Raw genomic sequence first — 12,775 nt, 5'->3', positions numbered from 1 at the left:
ATTTGTGGTAGATGTCTATGAACAGTTCCATGGGATGAATTTAAACGTTCCGCAATTTCATCAACTGTTAAAGATGGTTCTGCTTCAACTAGTGCAGAGAGAGCATCATCATTAAAGTCAACAGGTCTTCCAGTACGAGCCTTATCCTCCACACTAAAATCATTATTTCTAAATCTTTCAAACCACTTCTGTGCAATCCTTACACTAATTACAGTTTGATTATGAACAGTATTTAATTTTTTGGCTGCATTTGTAGCATTCTCACCACTTAAAAATAAAAAGTATAAAACATGTCTCTTATATTCATCTGTTACTTCCATTTTAACGAAACTAAACAACTGAAATGTTCCCAATTCTGAACAGTATTATATGAATGAGATCCAATTTAACACTTCAGTGTAAAAGGTATCACATTATACTGGCATTTTTAACAGCAAAACAAGATTTTTCTCAAGATCATAAAATAGGCAGAACTTATGGACTGACCTGATATATATGAAATGCACAAAAATTTAGTTAAGTTTACTATAATGTTTTGTATTTGCTTAGTCTAAGTACAGAAAATTTTTGAAAGATGCATTTATAAAATTTTAATTAAATTTTTAGGGAAAAAGCTTTACATGTTTCAGGAAATCAAATCGAACCTGCAATGGAATGGTAAGATATTTATTAGGAAAAATTTTTTGAGCAATCATTTAAACTGCTATTAATTTATTACTGTAAAAAATTATACAATAATATATTTTTATAGGTTGTTAGCTCATAGCGATGACCCAGAAATTGACGCACCTCTTGAAACAGAAGGACAGAATAAAGAGGAGACAGGTAATTTTGATGTCATATAGTTTTAATATTCCGCTACTCGTAGTTAATACTTATGCAAGTGTTCTAAGTTATATCATTTGGTTTTTGTCTATATCTAATATATTTTATTCATAAAATTTAAGTGAATGGATAGAGATAGTGTAAATAGTGTTTTTTCCATTGTAGAAAAGAGTTTTTATAGTAGAAAACATACTACAGTTAAGTTGCAAAAAATTTTCTAAAATTTATTCAACTATTTATGAAAAACCTATTTTTATTTATTTATTTCAGAAACACTTGCTTGTTATTATTTATATAACTTAAGCATACAGATTCTCATTATCCAGGATAAATGTGTTTACACAGTAAATTTCTAGTATCTGTTTTAATTTTTTTCTTTTTCTTTTTGTTTTTCAGTTAGTGGTTTCCTCTCTATGAAATAAATCTTTTTTATAATTTAAAACTCAGAATACATATATATTCTGAGTTTTAAATTATAAAAAAAGATTTATTTCATAAGTTACTTAACTTATGAAATAAATTTTGAAATAATTAAATAATTGCAACACAAAAACTTTACGAAATGAAAACAAAAAAACTAGAAGGTTGAAAAGTGTCTGAATAAAAATACAAATTCAAAATGTACAGAAGTAATACAAATTTAAATCTGGAATACTTACTTTAATGCACTAAATATAAATGTAAGTAAAAAAAAAATTATGTAAAAAATTTTGTTAATACTTATGTGACAATTATCATTTACTGTTATAAATAACTGCTTGAAATGAAAGTGCATTTACCTGAAAATTGATGAATTTTTGGCAAGTTATTTTATAAAGATTATATAGACTTCTGGACAAAATTCATTTAAACAAAAAATATTGAGAAAATCAGGTTTATATTATAGAATACAGTATGTAATGTAGTTTATATAGAATATTTCAGGATATAGGTGTAATATGATATTTAGGATTCGAGTTTTTTCTTTAAATTAAAATGCTATAAAAGTTCATTTATATTTTCCTAATAAATTAAATTTTAATATATTAATTTGCTAAAAGTAGAAGTTTTCAATTAAATGAAGTTATTATTAATTTATCACACCTAATATTAACAATAAGTAATATTGTATAAAATTACAATGATAAAAACAGTTCTTCACTAACATTTTCGAACCATAAACAGTTCTTCTTCAGCTGAAGGTGAATTTCCAATAGAATGCAATTAAATAAGAACACGATTTGAAATCAAATATGTGTTTCTTGATGACATCCCACTGAGCATGTGCACTCTAGCTGGTAGCAATTGATGAGATTTACAGGTCTTTGTCCATTAGCACATGTAAATAACTTCACTCCAGTGTTGGTTAGTGTTGATTTGCATTCTATAAAAAAATTATTTTCACTAATAAAGAATTTTTTAAACTGTTTAAACTGTTTTTGATAGTTGCATTTATTAGAGACTATCTATTATTAGTAGTAGTAATTAGAAAGTGGGAATTTTTAACTGTTTCTGCCAAATATTTGTATTGCAGTACAGTATTTATTATTTTATCATTATCATAAATTAAATTTGCCTATTTTTTTATTTTGTTGTTTATTTTAATTTTTTGATATCATGTTTTATAAAGTTAGTCAAATTAATTATATAGTAGTGCTTCTTAGTGGCTTAGAAAGTGCATAGTAGGAATGTTAATTATTTTAAACTAAAATTTCTATTTGTGAATATTATTTCAACTTGGATTTTATCATGATTGGTGACAATTTTTCTTGCTTACTTAATAGGCTGATATTCTCAATTTATTTAGTTTATATTTTTGTTTAATATAGGCACCTTATTTTATTTTAAATAAACTTTACTTTTATAGCTGTATTATGCTTGTTGAAACTTCTAATGAATTGAAACAGTCAGTCAGATGGCTGAGTGGTTAAGCTGTCAGATTACTTGTGAGGGACCTGGGAATGAATTAGAATGAGTCAAGAAACACCAGCAATTTTTTAGAGGGTGGTCCATCCCAGATATGTTGGGTTTGGCCCCCATCCTTCCCCACCTAGCCACCCTAGTTTGGGTTTGGCTGAACTCATGATAAAAAAAAACCCTCTTTCCTTGATAAAAAGGTCTTCTTAGTGCATGTAGGACAGAAAGAGTAAAAAAAAGAACAGAAATAGCTGTGTTTGTTTTGTAAGTATAGTAAAATATGAGGGTCATTCAAATTAAACATGACCAATGACTTTATTTAGTAGGTACAGTACATTACATCAAAACTAATCCCCCCTGATGAGTAAAGCACTTGTCCCAATGTGACACAAGATGTTTGATTCCTTGTTCATAGAATTTGGTGGGTTGATGTCTGCACCATTCCCGAACTGCGTCTTACATTTCAGCATTCAATTGAAACTTATGCCCTTTCAGATTCTTCTTAAGCTCCCTGAAAATGTGGAAATTGCACGGAGACAAGTCAGGACTGTATGTAGGATGCTGGAGTGTTTTCCACTTGAATTTCACAAGGGATTCCTGCACGATGTGTGCGGTGTGAGGGCAGGCATTGTCATGAAGAAGGAAGACACCTTGTGAAAGCAGACCTGGCCACTTGGACTTGATGAAAGCTTGCAGAGATTTTAAAGTTTCTATGTACTAAGCAGCATTTATGGTGGTTCCACAGGCAGTAACCTTCATCAGCAATGGGCCTTTGCTGTCAAAGAAGAATGTCAACATCACGTTTTTTGTTGTTTGCATTCCCTTTGATTTCTTAGGCAGTGGAGACAACATGTACTTTCATTGGTGCTCTGTCTTTTGCTTTCCAGCTGGAAATGAAAGCACCATGTTTCATTTCCTGTAACAATTCTCTCTATGAAATGATTATCTTCATTGCAGTACCACAGCAAATGTTCCAATGACAGATCCGTGCAAAGGTCTTTTTGCACAGATGTTAAGTTGTGCGGCACCCACTGGGCACAGATTTTTCTGTACTACAGATGCTCACAAATAATGGTATTTACCACTACCGATGCGTATTCCAACCTCGGTCACCAGTGCTTTCACAGTGATCTGTCTATTGTCCAAAATGAGTCTGTCCACTTCCACTTTTGTAACCTTGTTGATCACATGATGTGCTTGCCCTGGCCTGGCATCATCAAGTAGTGATGACTGACCATCTCAGAAGCGCTCACTCCAGTCTTTCATCGTTGTCAAACCCATACAGTTTCCATACACATTGCTCATGCGTGCAATGCATGCCATGGGGTTTGACACCTTCTGCAGTTAAAAAACACACTACTGCTCGCTGCTCAGTTGTTGATACATCCATACTTGAAGTTGGACAGAGTATCTGCTTGATGTGCTAAACAAAAGCAGCTTGTTTGTAGGTTCACATGATACTGTAAAGTGAGCCTATAGTGTTTCCACCTACATTTCAAATGGAAAATGATTCGCTACACATATTTCATGCTTTCTGTAGACTTTGGCTGGCGTGGCCATCATAAAATATATAACCAATATGTACTGGAAGTAGAATAAGTTGAAAAATAAACTACACCGATATACAATTGAAAACGTTTTTATTTTATTAAATTTTGCTGGATTTATATCAGTGTAGTTTATTTTTCAACATATTTCATGCTTTGGTATATCCATTGGTCGTGATTTATTTGAATGACCCTCATAGATATGTGACTTTTCAATAACACTTTATATATTCCATCATATATGACAGTCAATCAACTACAATATTAATAAATTATTTGTAATTACATTTTGATACAAATGTAATCTGATGAAGGCAAACTGCCATAAACACTCAAAAAGCATTCTTTTTTTTTTTTTTGATGAAAACAATGCTTACAATTATAATCAGGAAAGTATGGTAATATTAAAAATATATTTTAATATTTATAATATATTACATTATACAAATAATATATTTTATTTTAAAGTATATATGTATAGAAACAGTAAAATTACAAAATATTAGACAAGCGTTATGTACAAAATGTAATGATAATACTTAAAAATGATGTTGATTATGCACATATTTTACATTACTGACAATATTTAATATTTTATATATTTATGTATTTTTATTCTAAGATTTTAAGAATAAGAAGTTATTTTTGATTTTGCATTGTAATACACCTAAACCTTGATTTACATGTTACTTCATTAGGTCAATTTCAATTTAACATAATAAAAAAAAATGTGAAACGTGATAATGTTTCAATTTAATATTAATGTTTAATAAAATTAATGTTTAAGCTTGTGCTACTTTCATCTTACACATTTGAGATAGGATATCCTGTTTTATACTATTCTTCAACTTCATATGTATTAAATCCATGCCAAAAAATNTTCGACTTTTGTGGTTACCACTCGGTCCCACCTATCGTGTAAGTTTGGGGTATTACTGTATTATCAGGTAGTGATTCATTCATCAAATAGTAAAACTTTTTAGCTGTTTATGTATGAATCAATGTAAATTTTGACTTTTTATTTAGGATTCGAGCAAACTGCATTATATCGAATCAGCGTTAATCTAGGAAGCACTAAACAAGATCTTACTGTAATGATAACTTCTAATATTATTTGTATTAACAAAAAATGGGGTCCCATTGGACTTCAATAAATCCTAGGCCTTGAGAAACCTAGATCTGCCCCTGGCTAAGTATACTGCTGTTTTGAGTTTTACAAATTGATTTTTCAAGATGAGTCAATCTAGACCAGTATTCCGCAACCTTTTTCTACTCATGACACACCTATGACTCAACATGGCACACCAAAATGTTATTTCCCTTAAAAACGTACATATTATACTATTAATATCAATAGAATTACGTAATGCCACTAACCTATTATTATTATTAAACAGGCATCAATTTGTGCATTTATTAAAATTTTTGAACTTTAATTCACTGTAGAGTGTATAGTGTAGAAAAATACACTTTTCTACTACTATTAAAATAAATAATTCTACTCATACCTTTTCAATGTGATATTTGTGCCTGCTTAGCTGCACACAGACGGCTAATCCGTGGTGGAATCATTGACAATGCTAGTCTCATTTCTTCATCGACGGATCTGAGTCTCTCCCTCTTTGATGTTTTAATTTCAGTCAACGTTGAGAAGCCCAGTTTACACAAATACATAGTTGAAAAATGGCAATAACATTAACTGCCATCTCAAAGATAGCCAGGTATTCACTTCTTATTGCCAACCAAAATGTATCCAAAGGCACTTTGAGGAGTTGTAATTTCAATGTTCTGTCTGCTTTTAATTCTGTGAGTTCCTCTTGTAAATGAATAGGTAGAGATTCTGAAATTGCAACGAATGGATTACGAATCCAGTCGATATCTTCAGCACTGTCTCCAAAATACTTCTTGAACCTCTGCTTCAGGATTTGTAAATGTTCTTTAATTAGATCCATCATCACTTTATTACCGGAAGCAAGTGACCATACAGTTGAGAACATTTAAAACAAACCATTTTCAATTCTCTGTATCCACAAATTTAGCTTATTCACAAATTCTTGAATCTTATTCATACTAGTAAGAATATTTTTGTTCCTACCTTGCATTTTTCTGTTCAGCTCATTCAAGTGTACGAAAATATCAGAAAGATAGGCCAACTTGCATACCCATTCATCATCTGCAAATAAATCTGTGTACGCATGCCCCTTGACAGTCAAAAATGCACTTACCTCGTCTTTAAGTTCCAATATTCACATTAACCCTTTTCCTCTTGATAACCACCATACTTCTGTATGTAGCAGGAGTGTGGTGTATTCTGATTTCATTTCCTGACACAAAACGGAAAATAGCTGTGAATTTAGGGGTTGCGATTTGACAAGGTTTACGACTTTTACTACTTCGTCCAGCACAATTTTCAGAGAAGATGGCAAAGATTTAGCAACAACGGCTTTGCGGCGAATAAGACAATGATTGCATCTTATGTTAAGATTAATCTCAAGTACTTGAGCTACAAATCCTTTCACTCAGCCTGTCATAGCTGCAGCTTCGTCTGTGCAAACACTAACACAGTCCTTCCATTTTAATTCATTTTGGAGTGCACATTTGTTAGTTACACGAAATATTTCTTCACTGGTGGCTCACTCGGGAAGTTGTTTGATAAAAAAGAAATTAGTTGCAATTACATTACCATTGATGTACTGAATATAAGCAAGAAGTTGTTCGTGGCTGCTAATATCTGTGGACTTGTCAATCTGAAGTGAGAACTTTCGACTACTGTTGATTTTCTCCTTCATAATGTCTTCAATGTCACTGGACATCTCAATAACTTGGCGACTGATTGTGTCAGCAGAAAGAGGAATTTTTGATATTTCACTAGCAACTTCTGAACCCAGGACTATTTTCACCATCTCTTTACAAGCAGACATTAATAACGTTTCAGCTATTGTGTGTGGTTTTTTGGCCTTTACGATAAGTTCAGCTACCTTATAGCTAGCTTCCTGTACTTTGTCTGAAACACATACTGTTGTAGTCATGAATGCTGCTTGTTTTTGGTTTTGTTCCAACAACCAACAAAAATAATTGACATCTTTGTTTGACAGAGAAGAATGTTTTGTAGACAAATGTTGTTTCAATTTACTGGGAACCATAGCAGCATTAGTAAGTTTTTCACCGCAAACAATACACTTGAGGATAGGCCATGTTTTATCACCACACCAAAAACACCATACGATAAATTACCACTATACTGCTAGTGTACTAAGTTTTGTTTCTTTTTTTCGGATTCAATGCTACCACTACTTCTGCTCGTTGACGGAACACTCTGTATAAGGAATTTGTCCATCTTAGAAAAATTATAGTCTAATAATAATAGAAAAAAATAACACTGACTAGCAATCACAATTTTCGGACTACTTCAGAGCACAGCTGAGATAGAACTGAAATATTTGCAAGACGCGGGACCTATATTCTTTAGTGGGAAATCCTAATAATGGGTTGGTGAATCAGTATAGAAATGTAATAAAGTTGAGGAAGCACTAACAAACAGGGACAAGTACCAAAATAAAGTAATAAAGGATAGGGCTAATCCCAACACTTTTGAAAAAGCACGTACACAGAACAATTGGCAAGGGTAACAAGACACCTGTGAGCAAATTTATTTTATATTTAATTTCTTAGAATACATAAAAATGTGTGGCTTGTAATAAAGAATAAACAAACATCATATTTCACCAGTGCTGCATCAGAGAATGAAGTACAAGCATAAGAAACACAGCAATTATGATAAAAATATATAAATAAAACTTGACAATTACTGGAATGTGTAAAAGTTCATGTCACACCTTTCACCTTGTGATGGCACACCGGTTGTGGAACATTGATCTAGACATTCGTGGCTCAAGTGAGTGAGTTCAAAAATTGTTAACTCATGATGATGATACAGGTATACCTTGGGTTACATCATTTCAAGTTAAGCTGTTCTTGATTATACATTGTTTGTCAAAAAAAGTATATATATGTGGAAAAATAAAAATCAAGTTTAAGTCATTTTATTCAACTTTACGTCTGTCCACTACAAATATTAAAGTCGTAATATCACTAGAAAAGTGTTAAAAGTACACAGAATCATATTAAAATACGTATATTTACAGTAAATGTTAATATAATCATCATAAATCATAGAGAACAAAATATGAAAACATCTGTGACTCTGTGTTTAATTGTGTTGTTATTTAGCAGTCTTTAAGAGCTCAATATTGGCATTTTCCACAATAGTTCTATTATCTACCATTTGGCGTCGTCGTCAGTGCCACTTGATATTGGTAAATTTAACATAAATTAGTTTGTTTTCTACTATCGCAAAATAATTTTAATAACTGTATTTGTTATTAAACCTTAAAAATCATCATATTTTATAATGTCTTAGAGCAGCGGTCAGCAACCTGTGCCATATAGTGACATATGAAAGAATTTTGAGTGGCATGCCAATTGTGCATAAAATTAAAAACTTCAAACTATGAACCAAATATTGATGTGCTAGCTTCTAAAGTTGAACCACAAGGGAGTCACTAATGTTTAAATATTGTAATTTTTTATAATATTTTTATATAGTGTATATTTTATAGTTAAATAAAAATGTGCAATAAATTTTATAATTTTATTTTAGTGGCTTGTGTAGTGTCCAGTATTTTCAATTACATGTTTTGTGGCACACCAATGCATTTGGGTTGCCGCTGTACTAGACTACTATATACTGAATTTAGAATCTGCTAAGTTGCCTGTGGCTAGTTAATATACAGTATAAAATCTTTCTTATATGTTAGCAAATTTTATTTGCATATTTGATCATCAATTGTAAATCATTTAATAAAGAAATTATGATTTTGAATCTATAGTAAGAAAAACTACCAAAGATATCTGCTTAGCCAGAAGTTAAAGTAAAAAGCTTTAAACTCCAAAATGACAAAAGATTCTGATTTTCATTACTGTAACAAAATCATCATTTGAAATTGCTAAGATTTTGCAATCTTAGCATTTTTTAAGCAATGATTACAAAGATGTTTGTTAACAATCAACTTTGTAATACATACATCTTTCCACTGTTAGAGAAAAATATTTTTTCAAATTTTGTCAGAACTAAAACTTATTAGTTCTAACAAGAAGGAAAACATAGGTAATTATATTCACATAGCCCTTCTAAGAATATTTATTACAAAGAAGAGATATGTGTAACTGAAGATAAGTGCCATAGATACTCAAAATGCATGTCATTGAAAAAAATTACATAAAGTTGTTGCATCAAGTCAAGTGTTGGTTCTGTCTTCTCTTAGAACAAACGAAGTATTAATAAAACAAATGAGATAACCATGCAAATTTCAAAATACAGTAAATAAATAGTAGTAAAATCTGTCTAAAACAGATTGTTTGGATTTAATATACAGGGTGATTAGAATTAAAGTTCCACTTTGAAATGGCTATAAAATGAAAACTACTGAACAGAATGTTACCGAACTTGGTAATAGTGTACAGGACATCATGGGATGTTATTTCCCACAAAAAAAAAATAGTTCAAAAACTCACCACCAATGGGAAATGGAGCTGTCTGCAATATTGTTAAACGAAATAAGACATGAAGACATTGTTGAAAATGTTTTTAATCGGTTTTAAAACACGTTACAGAGCATGTTCAATGTGATGTCCATCATTTTTTATAAGCAAATTACATCGCATTACTGTGTTCTCAACAGTAGCTCTTAGCATATCACTTTCTTCCTGTTGTAAGCCATTGTGATTTTGCATAACCCCCACAAATAGTTTCATTTTAAAACCAATTAAAACATTTTCAACGATGTCTTCGGGTCTTATTTCATTTAACAATATTGCAGACAGCACCATTTTCCATTGGTGGTGAGTTTTTGAACTATTTTTTTTTTTTGTGGGAAATAAAATCCCATGATGTCCTGTACACTTTTACCAAGTTTGATAACATTCTATCCAGTAGTTTTCATTTTATGGCCATTTCAAAGTGGAATTTTAATTATAATCACCCTGTAGTTATTGGGCTTACAGGCGTTTATATTTGTATAAAACAGATCTAGAAAACAGGAACCTACTTAAATGAAAAATAAATATTGGAAGGGAGCAATTTGTTATGTAAAATAATAATATAAGCCAGACACTTGTCTAATGTAGAAATAAACGTTTCTGGGAACCAATCGCCTAACATTATCTGAGTAAAGTAGAATCTTTCAGAGTAGTAACAAATAAATTCTAAATCAGAATGCTATAAGTTGTGGGCTTAGATCATGATTGACTTCTCAGTAATGAGAATTTAAACTATTTGTTTTCTTTCTTAAGATTGTACTTTGTCTGGAAGATAACTTACACTACAATGTTGTTGTTCACAACTCTAGTAAAGTTAACTTATTTCCCAGCAGTAATAAATATTTTTAAAATATATGCTAATTTTAGGGAAGTATATTATATATGTTAAAAATCTAAAGAAATAATTACTGAAAAATAATAATAATAAAGTCAATTTGATGCATTCATATTTTTCATAAACGAAAGTTATCAAGCAATTACAGTAAAATATTTTAAGACAAAATGCTTCCATTTTTCCATATTAGGCAGATAAAACACACCTATGTCACTGAGCAAAATTCTTCATACTAGCCAAAATTCAGTATGTATTACTGACACAAGAAAGAACAAAAACATATTTCTAAGAATAATTATTATTACAGACAATATAAGAATTTTTAAATAAACACTAAAATATAAATTTTTAACTTAACTTATTTATTCATTGTATCCAGTTTTGGTTACTTTACTGTCTAATTTGAAATATATAGGTTAATGAATTAGGTGATTAGCAAATAGGACTTCGTTGGGAATAGAGAATTAAAATACATTTCATTGATAATTGTTTTTGATAATGGATTTCACATAGCTTTTATTCCTTTTTGTGCACTATATACACATTTCAATGTTTACATGTCTTTGAAACCTGAAAACATTTATGCTGGAAGAGAAAATAAATTAGAAATGCTATGTATTGGAAGAGAAGCAGTGCAAATGCAACATTGTTTTCAACTTTTCTCTTTTTCTACATTAATAAAAACAATTCTTTATAGAATGGAAATGTACTAAATGAAAAATACTGTACAGTAACATTCAATTTTAAACATGTTATTCTATATGAAATTGAATTTCAGAACATAAAAATAGCTAATTGGTATCACCATGTGATCAATCAATAACAGAATTGGTATAAATATCAAAAATATCAATATAATCAGTGATAAATTTGCTTTATGAAAAGAGGATCAGACAAATTAAGATAATTCAATTTATTTTGAAAGACTTGGTTAGTCCACAAACATTGCAGAGTAACTACAAACATTGATAATGAAGAAAAAAGTAGAGAATAACAAAAGTAGGCAGCAGCAGGAGGAACTAGGTCCATAATACAGGCAATTAAATATTAATTAACACAATGACTGCCACATCACCCATATATGGGTGATGCGGCCTTCTCATCCTAGGTTTTGTCACCCAAATTTGGATGATGGCTTTGCCATCCATATGTGAGTGATGCTACATGTTATTTCCTATTACATTTAAAATCTATGGCCTAATCTGAACCATTTTTTAAATGTTAAATGAATAAATTTTTTCATTTAAATTGTTAAAAATTTTTTCTGTACTTAATTTTATCATTTTATCTATAATATAGACTGTATAAACACATTTATTTTGCTTTATACATATGATTGGTTCATTGAAAAAAATGAAAATATTTATCGGATACTTTTATACAATTGAAATAAAACTACATTTCCAAGTACTAAAAAAATATTTTGATATATATATATGTTACAGTCAAAACCCGTTTTAACTAGTTGAAACTAGTTTATACTGAATGTCTTTGTTAAAACCCGTTTTGTCTAGTTGAAACTAGTTTATACTAGTTTATACTGAATGTCTTTGTTAAAACTCGTTTTGTCTAGTTAAAACTAGTTTTAACTCAAATTCATTTTTGACTACAGTAAATTCTAGTTTTAACTAGACAAAACCAGTTTTGTCTAGTTAATTTACTGCTGTACATGTTTTGACTTTAGATAAAACTAGTTTTAACTTTTAACATTAGTTAAAACTAATTTTAGCTACATAAATATGTTTGGGGGCAGTAAAATTATGTATAGTGATTCGGTGAAAGATGCCTAACATTTTGCTTATGAAGAAAATTACAGCGCTAATTTGAGTTTAGGAGCCCTCTAATGAAAATATCATATTCTGGAGTATGTCTTTCAAATAAAAGTTTGGAGTTTATTTTAAAAAATTCTATACTGTGTTTGCAATGACGACTTTTTCACTGTCTGGCATTTTAAGCATCTCACCCAAAGTATCTGGATGAGATGCCAAATGCCATTAGGGTAAGATAACAAATATAATTGCTTAAAATTAATTTTTGAATTTCTTAACCAAATTTAATTTATTGCATATGTAGT

General features: G+C 30.3%; 1 protein-coding gene across 2 annotated transcripts in view; it reads left to right on the top strand.

Moving 5' to 3' along the window:
- LOC111626327 (UBX domain-containing protein 1-like) overlaps positions 1 to 12,775 on the top strand; it is a 55,610-nt gene that overhangs the window by 16,971 nt on the left and 25,864 nt on the right. For both annotated transcript variants that reach the window (XM_023369651.1, XM_023369650.1), the window contains exons 2-3: positions 607 to 657; positions 752 to 825. In XM_023369651.1, the coding sequence (XP_023225419.1) occupies positions 607 to 657; positions 752 to 825 (125 nt within the window). The remainder of the gene's footprint in view (positions 1 to 606; positions 658 to 751; positions 826 to 12,775) is intronic.

Source organism: Centruroides sculpturatus, unplaced genomic scaffold (assembly GCF_000671375.1).
Source record: "Centruroides sculpturatus isolate CEXI.00-Female unplaced genomic scaffold, Cexi_2.0 scaffold26, whole genome shotgun sequence".
NCBI classification, from domain to species: domain Eukaryota; kingdom Metazoa; phylum Arthropoda; class Arachnida; order Scorpiones; family Buthidae; genus Centruroides; species Centruroides sculpturatus.
The sequence above is the reverse complement of the archived record's forward strand: the minus strand, read 5'-3'. Positions and strand labels throughout refer to the sequence as shown.